Source organism: Pteropus vampyrus, unplaced genomic scaffold (assembly GCF_000151845.1).
Source record: "Pteropus vampyrus isolate Shadow unplaced genomic scaffold, Pvam_2.0 Scaffold394, whole genome shotgun sequence".
Taxonomy (NCBI): Eukaryota; Metazoa; Chordata; class Mammalia; order Chiroptera; family Pteropodidae; genus Pteropus; species Pteropus vampyrus.
Genome location: NW_011889175.1, coordinates 1,497,697 through 1,508,707, shown reverse-complemented (window position 1 = coordinate 1,508,707; position 11,011 = coordinate 1,497,697). Strand labels below are relative to the sequence as shown.

General features: G+C 56.0%; 3 protein-coding genes across 4 annotated transcripts; all 3 read left to right on the top strand.

Moving 5' to 3' along the window:
* The first annotated feature begins 6 nt into the window (after positions 1-6).
* LCAT (lecithin-cholesterol acyltransferase) lies at positions 7-3,307 on the top strand. The gene is made up of 6 exons (XM_011380523.2): positions 7-227; positions 946-1,102; positions 1,182-1,297; positions 1,390-1,485; positions 1,572-1,796; positions 2,711-3,307. Exons 1-6 carry the CDS (start codon positions 74-76, stop codon positions 3,283-3,285), a joined length of 1,323 nt encoding a protein of 440 aa, XP_011378825.1. The 5' UTR covers positions 7-73; the 3' UTR covers positions 3,286-3,307.
* A 1,289-nt stretch (positions 3,308-4,596) lies between these two features.
* Positions 4,597-7,147, top strand: PSMB10 (proteasome subunit beta 10). 2 transcript variants are annotated; one of them, XM_023523562.1, is made up of 8 exons: positions 4,597-4,840; positions 5,051-5,138; positions 5,223-5,320; positions 5,430-5,570; positions 5,832-5,947; positions 6,058-6,116; positions 6,681-6,853; positions 6,976-7,147. In XM_023523562.1, exons 1-8 carry the CDS (start codon positions 4,785-4,787, stop codon positions 7,085-7,087), a joined length of 843 nt encoding a protein of 280 aa, XP_023379330.1. In that variant the 5' UTR covers positions 4,597-4,784; the 3' UTR covers positions 7,088-7,147. The 2 variants fall into 2 exon arrangements, with proteins under 2 accessions (XP_023379330.1, XP_011378822.1); XM_011380520.2 differs by having other exon boundaries at positions 4,601-4,840; positions 6,702-6,853.
* A 223-nt stretch (positions 7,148-7,370) lies between these two features.
* On the top strand, positions 7,371-10,861 carry CTRL (chymotrypsin like). The gene is made up of 7 exons (XM_011380518.2): positions 7,371-9,030; positions 9,512-9,615; positions 9,707-9,786; positions 9,904-9,985; positions 10,151-10,331; positions 10,418-10,551; positions 10,637-10,861. The coding sequence occupies exons 1-7, from the start codon at positions 8,967-8,969 to the stop codon at positions 10,796-10,798; spliced, it is 807 nt and encodes a 268-aa protein (XP_011378820.1). The 5' UTR covers positions 7,371-8,966; the 3' UTR covers positions 10,799-10,861.
* The last annotated feature ends 150 nt before the right edge of the window (positions 10,862-11,011 follow it).

Sequence of the window (11,011 nt, the reverse complement as noted above, 5' to 3'; positions counted from 1 at the left end):
GGCCCCTCCCACCCCCACTCCAGATAAGGCCAGCCCAAGACTGCTTCACTGGGCAATAGGCACTAGGGCTGGAATGGGGCCGCGCGGCTCCCCATGGCAGTGGGTGCTGCTGGTGGTGGGGCTGCTGCTCCCCCCCGCCACCCCCTTCTGGCTCCTCAATGTGCTGTTTCCCCCGCAAACCACGCCCAAGGCTGAGCTCAGTAACCACACAAGGCCCGTCATCCTCGGTAAGCCCCCGCCAGGCCCCTGACGCACCAGGCCAGATTTGGGGGAGCCTGGGTCCCAGCCCCTGGTAGTCAACCCTGCCAAGGCCCTTCTGCCCCTGCATTATCCCTGATACCTGCCTCAGTGTCCCGAGGGGCCAAAAGCTTATCCTGCAGAGAAATGAACCCCTTTCCCCTACCACACTGTCCCTGTGTCTCTGAGTTATCTACCCCAGGTGGGTGGAGTGGGGGTGGATGCCTGAGGCCTTGTCCAGGGCATTATAAGCTATGGTCAGCTGCAGCCACTGGACACTGGGCCAAGCCCCACCACTCCTTCCTCAGCCCCCACCCCAGCAAGGACAAGATGCACAACACAGGAGAGCGGGAGAGGCCCATCAAGGCCTGCCCCCTATCTTAGGCTCAGCTCCCCATTCCCCCATACCTATTTGTTCTTATCTTGGACTTTGACAGTAATGGAGAACCAGGCTAAGTGTTTGCTTTGTGGGGGCAGAGGTTAGTGGCCTTGGCCTCTGCGCTTAACCCTGCCCAAGGGGAGCCTGGGCTTTGTGCTGTTGGGGGGATGGGGCAGGGGAGTGTGGTCAGCAAGAAAGAATTGTATCCGTAGACCCTGGGGGTCGAGGGTATGGGAGATGAAAGGACGGGGCTGGCTGGTCACTGCAGTGGGGCTGGGGGGGATCATGGGGAAATCCAAGCAATCCAGAGTGAAGACTAGTGCCCGCAGTGCCTGGCTGCTTGGGGAATCAGCTGGAAGCCAAGCTGGATAAACCAGGTGTGGTGAACTGGATGTGCTACCGCAAAACAGAGGACTTCTTCACCATCTGGCTGGATCTCAACATGTTCCTACCCCTTGGGGTAGACTGCTGGATCGATAACACCAGGTATGTGCCATCCCCTCTACCCCAGCTCCCTCACCCTGCCCCTTGGTTGCTGGCCTGCTGAATGTCCCACTGCCACCAGGGTTGTTTACAACCGAAGCTCTGGGCGTGTGTCCAATGCCCCTGGAGTACAGATTCGTGTCCCTGGCTTTGGCAAGACCTACTCTGTTGAGTACCTGGACAACCACAAGCTGGCAGGTGTGTGCACTGGGAAGAAGGGCAGGGCTCTGGGCTATAGTGGGCCTGCAGCAACCATAGCCAGAGCCTCAGTGCTGTTGCTTCCGCAACAGGTTATATGCACACCCTGGTGCAGAATCTGGTCAACAATGGTTACGTGCGGGATGAGACGGTGCGGGCCGCCCCCTATGACTGGCGGCTGGAGCCCAGTGAGTGTCTCTGCAGATGAAGGGCTTGGAGAAGGGCATGTGGCCACTAAAGTCCACGGCCCTAACCCCATGCACCCCCCTCAAAGGTCAGCAAGAGGAATACTACCGGAAGCTTGCTGGGCTGGTGGAAGAGATGCATGCTACTTATGGAAAGCCTGTCTTTCTCATTGGGCACAGCCTTGGCTGCCTGCACCTGCTCTATTTCTTGCTGCGCCAGCCCCAGTCTTGGAAGGATCGCTTCATCGATGGCTTCATCTCTCTTGGGGCTCCCTGGGGTGGCTCCGTTAAGCCCTTGCTGATCTTGGCCTCAGGTGAGATGGCCTCTGATCACCCACATCCTGTGGGGGGTTGAGGGGTGGAATGAAGCTGACCATGGACCTGCCCTCATTCCTGCTTCTGTTCACAATGACAGGCTGGGGGTGTTGTCTACCACTCCTGAGCATGGCCCTTGTCATTGGCCCCCCCACAGTAATGAGCCTGGCCTGGATCATTAGACAGCTTGTCTTAATGATGACAAAGAGGAAGTTTAACAGAGAGGAAGTGAAGCCCAGCAATCTGACTCACTGTCTTATGGTTGTTCCTGTGGCCTCACGTCCTACCCACCCAGCTTTCAGCTGCCTTTTGTTCCCAAGAGCCCCTTTGCCCAGGGATCTCCCCTACTGAGGACAGATCTGCCAAAGCCAGGGCCAGAACCTGGGAGCCCCTCCTGCCCTTCCCTAAGGAGTGCTACAGCTACTACCTGCTGAACACTCACCATATGCTGCACCCAGCCAGACTCAGCCTTCACCCTAGGAGCTCATAGTCTGGTGAGGGAAACTCTCCTCAGACTACATCATTTAGTGTCAAACACAGACACAGTCTCATTTCATCCTTCCGAGAACACAGCTCTGACCCCTGTGAGCAGACCACAGGGCCAAAAGACACTTGCCTGAGGGAGAACTGACAGGCAGCCCCCACCTTTTGAACATCCATCCATTCTCAGGAAACCCCTCCCTGCCCTCCTTTTGAGGCCCTACAGCTCAGCCTCACAGAGGTGCTATCAGGGTTTCTCATTTAATAAGCACACATTGAACACTTACTGAATGGTAGGCCTGCTATAGTCCGGCTTGGAGTTTGTGTTTGGATTTGGTTGGGATAAAACTGAGCATCCAGCTAAGCTTGGGCTGGGCAGCAAGTTGTGGGCTGGGGGCAGCCAAGCCCAGCCTATTTTGCCTCATGTCTACAGGTGACAACCAGGGCATCCCAGTCATGTCCAGCATCAGGCTGAAAGAGGAGCAGCGCATGGCAACGACATCCCCCTGGATGTTTCCCTCTAACCTGGTGTGGCCTGAGGACCATGTGTTCATTTCCACACCCAACTTCAACTACACAAGCCGTGACTTCCAGCGCTTCTTTACAGACCTGCACTTTGAGGAAGGCTGGGACATGTGGCTACAGTCACGTAACCTGCTGGCAGGACTCCCGGCACCTGGCGTGGAAGTGTACTGTCTGTATGGTGTGGGCCTGCCCACGCCCTACACCTACATCTTTGATGATGGCTTCCCCTATACAGACCCCATAGGCACGCTCCATGAGGATGGTGATGACACTGTGGCCACGCGTAGCAGTGAGCTCTGTTCTCAGTGGAAGGACCTCCAGCCACAGCCTGTGCACCTGCTGCCTCTGCACAGGACACAGCACCTCAACATAGTCTTCAGCAACCAAACACTTGAGTACATCAATGCCATCCTCCTGGGTACCTACCGACATAGCAACTCTGCTCCCCCAGCTGCCAGCCCAGAGCCTCTGCCCCCTGAATAAAGATCATCTTTTGCCACTGTAAGCCTTGACGTGTGTGTTGTGGTTGAGGGGGAGGCACTCAGGTCCACACACCAGGATTCATTTAGCAGTAGCCACAGGCCTGGTGCTTTGTGAAGCACAGAGCGAGATGGACTTTGCAAAAGCCTAGGATTGAACTGGACACCCTGAAATGTACAGCTTCCCACTCTCCTGGTTGAGCTGTTAAGGCAGCCTACCTTGTGCCTGCCTCCATTTTGGGCATGGGCACTGGGGGTAGCTGCACACACAGCTGTGGGATGGTGGCATGTGGAGCCAAGGGTTTGTGATGGGCAAGAACTAACCTGTCCCTCCCAGCTCCCAAAAGAGCAGGCAAGACCTCACTTCTAGATAGGGCATTTTGAGTGCTAGGTAGATGACAGAAGCACAAGAGTTTAGAATCTGGGAGAGATGGCCACTAATCCGATCATTTTGCTAATGAAGGTTTCAGTATTAATGGAGCTAAGAAGTCTGAGAGATGTCTAGAGAGCAACAAGGGGCCGAGTATTGTGTGTCAGGGAAGGCTTCCCAGAGGAAGTGGTGCCTCTGCTGAGATGTGAAGGGTAACACAGGCCACCATAAAGACTTGAGTTTGAGTCTAAGAGCACTGCACAGCTGCTGAAGTTTAACCAGGAAAGAGTGTGAACAGATTTCTGATCTAGAAAGAGCCTCCTCTCTACGGGGTAGAGCTGGAAGGGGGAGGGGAAGGGTCAGGAAGTGTAGGGAAGCCAGGGAAGCCAGTGCAGTAGCCAGGGGAGAGAGGATACTAGCTGAGACTAAGGTGGTAGTTAGGTGAAAGATGTGGATAAAGATCATTTGGGAGGTGAAATAAAGCTTGGCCATCAGTAGAGCCCAGCATGCCTCCAGGCCACGAGATGAACAGCCATGTGGTGCCCCTCTTGGGAAAGGGAAGATAAGATAGCACATGAGAAGGAAGATAAAAGGATCAGTGTCCCCATGATGAATGATTGAGCCTCTGTGTTTGAGGTTTCTAAGAGGAAGCAAAGGCAACAAAGGCAGGAGTTGGGTGAAGGAGGGTGACAAAGGACAAAAGTCCAGGCCCCATGCTGTTAGACCTGTAATAACGTGGACAGAGACCTGGCAAATGGTCTGACAGCCTTAGGGTGCTGGAAACTGAGGTTAGAGTTGGTGTCAGAGAAAGAGTTAGGGGCTCAGATTGAAAAGGGGTGGAGTTGCTGAACAATGGCCAGAAGAGATTTGCCCTCTGTCCAGAGAGAGGACCTGGGAGCAGCATGGAGAGCCAGGATGGGGACATCACCACCTTCCCAAGCTGCTTGGGACCAGAGGTGAAGATGAAAGTGAAAGAGAAGCAAAACAGGGTAGTGTCGTCTGAGCTAAGGTGAAAGCGAAAGCAGATCCGTGAAGTCCCGCTGAGAGCAAGGCTTAGACCTTTCGCGCTCCCCACTGGTCTCACTCCTCTAACCATCGACCCCCAATCCCTGGGCTGCCCTGCTCACCCCAAGATGCTAAAGGCAGCGCTAGAGCCCCGAGGGGGCTTCTCTTTCGAAAACTGCCAGAGGTGAGGTGGGGAATGTTTGATCCAGAGCTGCTTATGCTCTCTGTAAGGTCTTCCGGGAGTGGGAGCCCCAGGGCCTTTATTCCTGGTGGCGAAAGGCTGGTGGGGGTAGCATGTGTTGGGTGACTTGGGTTCCCAGGCTTACTCCGGGAGGTCAGAGTGACCAGGATCGAGCTGGGGAACCTAAATATGGGCCACTCTCTTTGTTTCCAGAAACACATCCTTGGAACGGAAGCTCCCGGGGCTTCGGGTCCCTCATGCACGAAAGACCGGAACAACCATCGCGGGCCTTGTGTTCCGAGTGAGCAGGGGGAGGGGACTGGGAGGCTTACATGGGCGGCCTGGGATCAGCGGGTACTGAGTCAACGCTCTCTCCGCCCCCCAGGACGGGGTTATCTTGGGCGCGGATACGAGGGCCACTAACGATTCAGTAGTGGCGGACAAGAACTGCGAGAAGATCCATTTCATCGCGCCCAAAATCTAGTGAGAATCCCCTAACCCCGTTCCCCCACGCAAGAACCGCCCCCTCGTTCACGTCCCGGGTCCCGGCACATCCCGGCCCCGCCCACGCCGACACTCCCTTCGCCCTCAGCTGCTGTGGGGCTGGAGTAGCTGCGGACGCTGAGATGACCACGCGGATGGCGGCATCTAACATGGAGCTACATGCGCTGTCTACCGGCCGCGAGCCCCGCGTAGCCATGGTCACCCGCCTTCTGCGCCAAACGCTCTTCCGGTACTGGGGCGGGACTAAACGACCCTGGGGAGGTGCCGTCACGGAGAGGGCGGGGCTGAGAAGAGGTGGGAGAGGAGAAAGGGCGTGGCGGCAACGTCCGGAGAGACCGGAAGAGGCCGGCCTGAGAGGAGCTGGGCCACAGGAATGAGCGACGTGCCGGAAGGGATGGGGCTCGAATCCAGAAGTGGTGTCGTCGCGGGGACGGGAGGGGGAGGCCTTGGTCTAGGTGCTAGTGGCTGACCACGCCCAATCTGCGCAAAGGTACCAGGGCCACGTGGGTGCATCGCTGGTCGTGGGCGGCGTAGACAGGACAGGACCACAGCTCTACAGTGTGCACCCCCACGGCTCCTACAGCCGTCTGCCCTTCACGGCCCTGGGTGAGCGCTTCTGCCCCGTCTCCACGAACCACCCCACTGTGACCCTGGCCTCATGTTTGTTCCGCGTTGGGGAGGCCGCGGCTCACTTTAGATGCCCCTTTTGCCCACAGGCTCCGGCCAGGATGCAGCCCTGGCGGTCTTGGAGGACCGGTTCCAGCCGAATATGACGGTGAGCGACACCTGCACCTCCCACTACGTGGTCGTTAGTGGGAAGTGCACCCAAGAGCTGGAGAACGCAGAGGGACAGTGGCCTAATCTGGAGGTCAGGGAAGGCTTCTCAGAGGAGGCGACGACTGAGTGGCCAGTGGAGTGAGGGTAGAGAAGTGCTATTCCAACAGATTACCGTCAGTGCCAGAGCTTTGGACTACGGAAAAGTCAAAGCTCAGGGAAGAGAAAATGGATTTTGTATGGAGTGGGATAGAAGTAAATGACGTATGTCACTTCCAAGGTGCCTAAAGCCCAGAAAGAGAAAGACAATGAATCGTGGCTGAGGGGCCAAGACCACATTGGTTGGGTGGATAGGCCACCAGTAAGTGACCCAGATCTGTGATGATGGGAGCAGAGGGTCTCTGGAGAGAGGGAGGCAGAGACCAGGGGAGGGGAATTTGGGGTGGAGATGGGTTGTAGGAGGAGAGAGAAATTTGGGTGTGAGCAATTGGTAAGTAGTCTGGGTTTCAAGATTAACAAAGTCTCCAGGCTGTTGCCTGAGGGTGATACCAAAAGGGTCCATCACGCCTCACACACTTTGCCACAGCTGGAGGCCGCGCAGGGGCTGCTGGTGGAAGCCATCACTGCAGGAATCCTGGGTGACCTGGGCTCTGGGGGCAGTGTGGATGCATGTGTGATCACAGGGACTGGTGCCAAGCTGCTGCGAACACTGAGCTCACCCACAAAGCCCATAGAGAGGTGAGAACAAAGGAAATGGGAGACCACAGGGGAGGATGGACTGTAACAGGGAGGTAGGGGGCTGCAAGAGGATGGGCCACATGATGGGCTTATGTTGAGAAGCCATCCCTCCTCCCTCCTAGGCCGGGCCAGTACAGCTTTGCCCCTGGGACCACAGCTGTCCTGTCCCAGACAGTGATGCCACTGCCCCTGGAACTGGTGGAGGAAACTGTGCAGACCATGGAGGTGGAATGAAGTAGGCTGAGGCTTAGAGCCTGGAACAAGGGGGAATAAATGCAGAAAATGCAAATACCTCAACAGATGCTGTGTTGTTCTTGGGTGGAAAGGTTGAGCAGCCAGCAGGGCTCTGTGGCTAAGGTATCCCTGCAAGGGCCACTCCCTCCCACACCTCCAGTCACTGGTCTAAGAGGTGCCCTTCACCCATCACCTTAGGCGTCTCACTCCAGAACCTCAGCCCTGGTGAGCACTGCAGGCTCAAGGTGGAAAGCCCCCTCCTGACTCCACAGCAGAGGTCCCCCTACCCCTCCGCCTTCCTCTTGCACTCCAGTTCACTGGGGACTGTGGTAAAACCCAAAGGGCCCCAGGTACTGCTCCCATTTAAGAGCTTTTGCCTGGCTCATCAGTGGCCCAGGACAAAGCCCACACTTCTCAATCAAGACTTCCCCCACCCCGCTTTCCCATGGACCCTGAAGACTAAAGTACTGATAGAGGAGCTGCCCTTGGGTCTAAGGGCAAGTTCTCACAGAGTACTCCCCACCCCTGCTACACCTTGACCTGTGAAACCCCTTCACTAACCAGGCACATCATCAGAGGTACTAACACGAAACTGGGTAATGGGACTGACTCCAAGTTTTGATGGGTCACAGCACTCGTGGGGTGAGATGACTTGACACGTTTATCCAACAAACCTTTGCTGAGCACCCACTGAATGCCAGGCCCAGGTCCTGGGTGCTGGCAGGAACATCCTGCTCTCAGAATGGCTAAACACCACTGGAACCTTGAAACTTTGAGAAGTCTGCCCTTTAGGGAGGGGTCTACTCTATGCTGGACATCCCCGGCCTGATTGTGCTTTTCCCCCCAACATTTTATGAAGATTTTAAAACATAAAACTTGAACTGTACCTATACATACCTATACATACCCACCACAGACTACGATTAATATTTTGTTATATTTGCTTTACCACATATCTATCCATTCATCCCTCTATTCAACCATTAATTTGCCTTACTTTTTTGACTGATGTGTTCTTGCATTAGTCGAAACCCTCACACCCGTAGTAAGCCAGCCAACTTACCCATTGCAACTTTGCACACAGGGGCCTCTTCTCTCCCTCAGTTCAAGCTCAGCCTGGAGCTCAACAAGCTGTAGCCACCAAGAGCTTGCTCACAGGAGCCCCAAGGCCTGGAGGATGTCAGATTTAATGGTTGTCACCCTTCTACTCAAAACCTCTGTCACCAAAGGCTCACCCCTTGCCCTCCTCTGAACCAGGCCCCTCTCAGGCATTATCTCATCGTTAAGAGTGGGCTTTGGAGCCAGAAAGGTGAAGGTTGGAGTCCAACCACACCATGTGCTGGTGGGAGTCACCATCTCTTTAAGCAAACTGTGACTCCTTTTGAAAGTTGAGGAATCACTGAGGTATCTTAGGATTCACAACCTGCTAAAACCCCTGTTCAGCCACATGGCCCTTCCACAGCAGAGCTAGTATAACAAGACATTCCCTCCACAGGTCAGAACACCCCTGGGTGCTGAACAGGCTTCTCTGAGAGTTTGGTGCCCAAGAAGTCCAGGGAGACTTCCCTGATCCCAGCCACCAAATGGTCAACATAGACCTAATGTAACTAAGTCCTTGGAATCCAGTGCTCCGTACCTGGGATGTGAAATGGTTTGAATAGTCTGAGGCCAGGCTTTGGGAGGTGGAAGAGGTGAGAACCTCACACCTGGGCTCTTGTCTGATAAGTCCAGGCCTGGATAGAGGAACTTGGCCTAAAGAGACCCTTCTCCTGACTAGAGCGTGGGAGATGGCTATGTCCATACAGCTGGCCTGACCTCATACCTGGACTTTAGCCCAAGGACAAGGAGTCCTATAAAGCCAGACCCGGTTCTCAGCCTCATGCCTCTCACAATGCTGCTGCTCAGCCTGATCCTTAGCCTGATTGTGCTCGGCTCCTCATGGGGTGAGTGGGTGGGCCTGGACCAGCCCTGACTCCCAGCAGCGGCCCAGGCTTCCTACCCAGGGGCAAAGGGAGGCAGCCAGGCTAGCTGAAAGAGGTGGTGAACAGAGTGGACAAAGGAAAAAGGATGTGCCAAGGCTAGGAGGAGGCAAGAGGTGGACAGGAGTCTGGGCCTAGGCCCAGGAGCCAGAGAAGTTTTAGGAAGCTGAGAAGCGAAGGTAGGACATATAGTCTAGGAAGAGCCCTCTGGCTGCACGAAGGAGCATGGAGCAGGTTGAGAGGCCAGGAGATGATCCCATGTGGGAGACAAGTGGCCTGGGCTGTTGGGTGGAGATGGAGTTGGGGGGAACAGTGGGGAGTAGCTTGCAGAGAGACATGGGAGAGTAGCCCCCTTGGGAGTGCAGAGCTGGAACACCTGGGAGGAGGAGGTGGAGCGATGTGGGCTGGGGTATGGGAAGCAGGTCCTCACCAGCCCGATGGCCAGGCTGCGGCATTCCCGCCATCAAACCAACGCTGAGCTTCAACCAGAGGATTGTCAACGGGGATAATGCAGTGCCGGGATCCTGGCCCTGGCAGGTGTCCCTGCAGGTACATGCACCATAGAGGTGGGTAAGGATCCCAGGTGCTTCACGCCTTGGCATAGCCTGAGTGCCCCTCCCACTCTGACCCCTGACCCCAGGACAGCAGTGGCTTTCATTTCTGCGGTGGTTCCCTTATCAGCCAGTCCTGGGTGGTCACTGCTGCTCATTGCAAGGTCATGTGAGTACTTCCACTGCACCTGCCCCACCCTAGCCCACCTCTCCCTACCACCTTACCCTGGATGCCCCTCTCTTGCTCTGCCCTCCCTGTGGCTGGCCAACCCCACTCTCACTGCAGCCCTGGCCGTCACTTTGTCGTCCTGGGTGAGTATGACCGATCATCCAGTGCTGAGCCTTTGCAGGTTCTGTCCATCTCACAGGTGAGTGCCTGAGCTGCAGACGTGGGAAGGAAGAGTGGGCAGTGCTGGTGGGTGGGCTCTGGGGATGAAGACTTCAGGCATGCCCTGGCCTAGCCCCCTCAACACCCATCAACCCTCAGGGGCTGTGCTCACCCTATCCTACATAGCCCCTTCCTGGCTCCACAGGCCATCACACATCCAGACTGGAACCCCACCATCATAAACAATGACCTGACACTACTGAAGCTCACCTCCCCAGCCCAATACACGACACGCATCTCACCAGTTTGCGTGGCTTCCCCAGATGAGGTGCTGTCTACAGGCCTCACATGTGTCACCACTGGCTGGGGCCGCCTCAGCGGCTTGGGTAGGAACTTGAGCCAAAGACCTAGGTGGGAGGGTTAGGGTGGAGACAAGTCATCCAAGTCCTAACCATCCCCTCCTGGCCCACAGGTAATGTGACCCCAGCACGCCTGCAACAGGTGGCCCTGCCCCTAGTCACTGTGAGAAAGTGCCAGCAGTACTGGGGCTCACGTGTCACGGACTCCATGATCTGTGCAGGTGGCTCAGGGGCCTCCTCGTGTCAGGTAAGCACTACCCTGTCCTGTCCTCTGCACTGTCCTCCAGCACCCCCGACCACCCAAGCTGACTTCTCCCCTCTCCTTCCCTCAGGGTGATTCCGGAGGCCCTCTTGTCTGCCAGAAGGGGAATGTTTGGGTACTTATTGGCATCGTCTCCTGGGGCACCACCAACTGCAACGTACATGCACCTGCCATGTATACTCGGGTTAGCAAGTTCAGCACATGGATCAACGAGGTCACAGCCTACAGTTGATCCCACCACATGCCCCTCCCCATCTCAAGTCAATAAAGACCCCAGGTTCTCCTCTTACATCATCTGGTCTGTCCTCCTGGCTCAGGGGGACTTTGCCTTCTGGCATGGCAGGTATTGAGGAGTCAGGATCTTCCTAGACTAGCCATGCCCAAGCTGGGCCCCCTTCCCTCCTCCTCCTCCTGGGTGACCCCTTGGTCCACAGCAAGGAGCCGG

Bases quoted from the DNA above. Each gene is read 5' to 3' on its own strand.
- LCAT (XM_011380523.2), top strand. From the start codon at position 74: ATGGGGCCGCGCGGCTCCCCATGGCAGTGGGTGCTGCTGGTGGTGGGG. The intron at 228-945 runs GTAAGCCCCCGC...TAGTGCCCGCAG, and splicing joins CACAAGGCCCGTCATCCTCG to TGCCTGGCTGCTTGGGGAAT. The intron at 1,298-1,389 runs GTGTGTGCACTG...CTTCCGCAACAG, and splicing joins GGACAACCACAAGCTGGCAG to GTTATATGCACACCCTGGTG.
- PSMB10 (XM_023523562.1), top strand. From the start codon at position 4,785: ATGCTAAAGGCAGCGCTAGAGCCCCGAGGGGGCTTCTCTTTCGAAAAC. The intron at 4,841-5,050 runs GTGAGGTGGGGA...CTTTGTTTCCAG, and splicing joins TCTTTCGAAAACTGCCAGAG to AAACACATCCTTGGAACGGA. The intron at 5,571-5,831 runs GTACTGGGGCGG...ATCTGCGCAAAG, and splicing joins CTGCGCCAAACGCTCTTCCG to GTACCAGGGCCACGTGGGTG.
- CTRL (XM_011380518.2), top strand. From the start codon at position 8,967: ATGCCTCTCACAATGCTGCTGCTCAGCCTGATCCTTAGCCTGATTGTG. The intron at 9,616-9,706 runs GTACATGCACCA...CCCTGACCCCAG, and splicing joins CCTGGCAGGTGTCCCTGCAG to GACAGCAGTGGCTTTCATTT. The intron at 10,332-10,417 runs GTAGGAACTTGA...CCTGGCCCACAG, and splicing joins GGGCCGCCTCAGCGGCTTGG to GTAATGTGACCCCAGCACGC.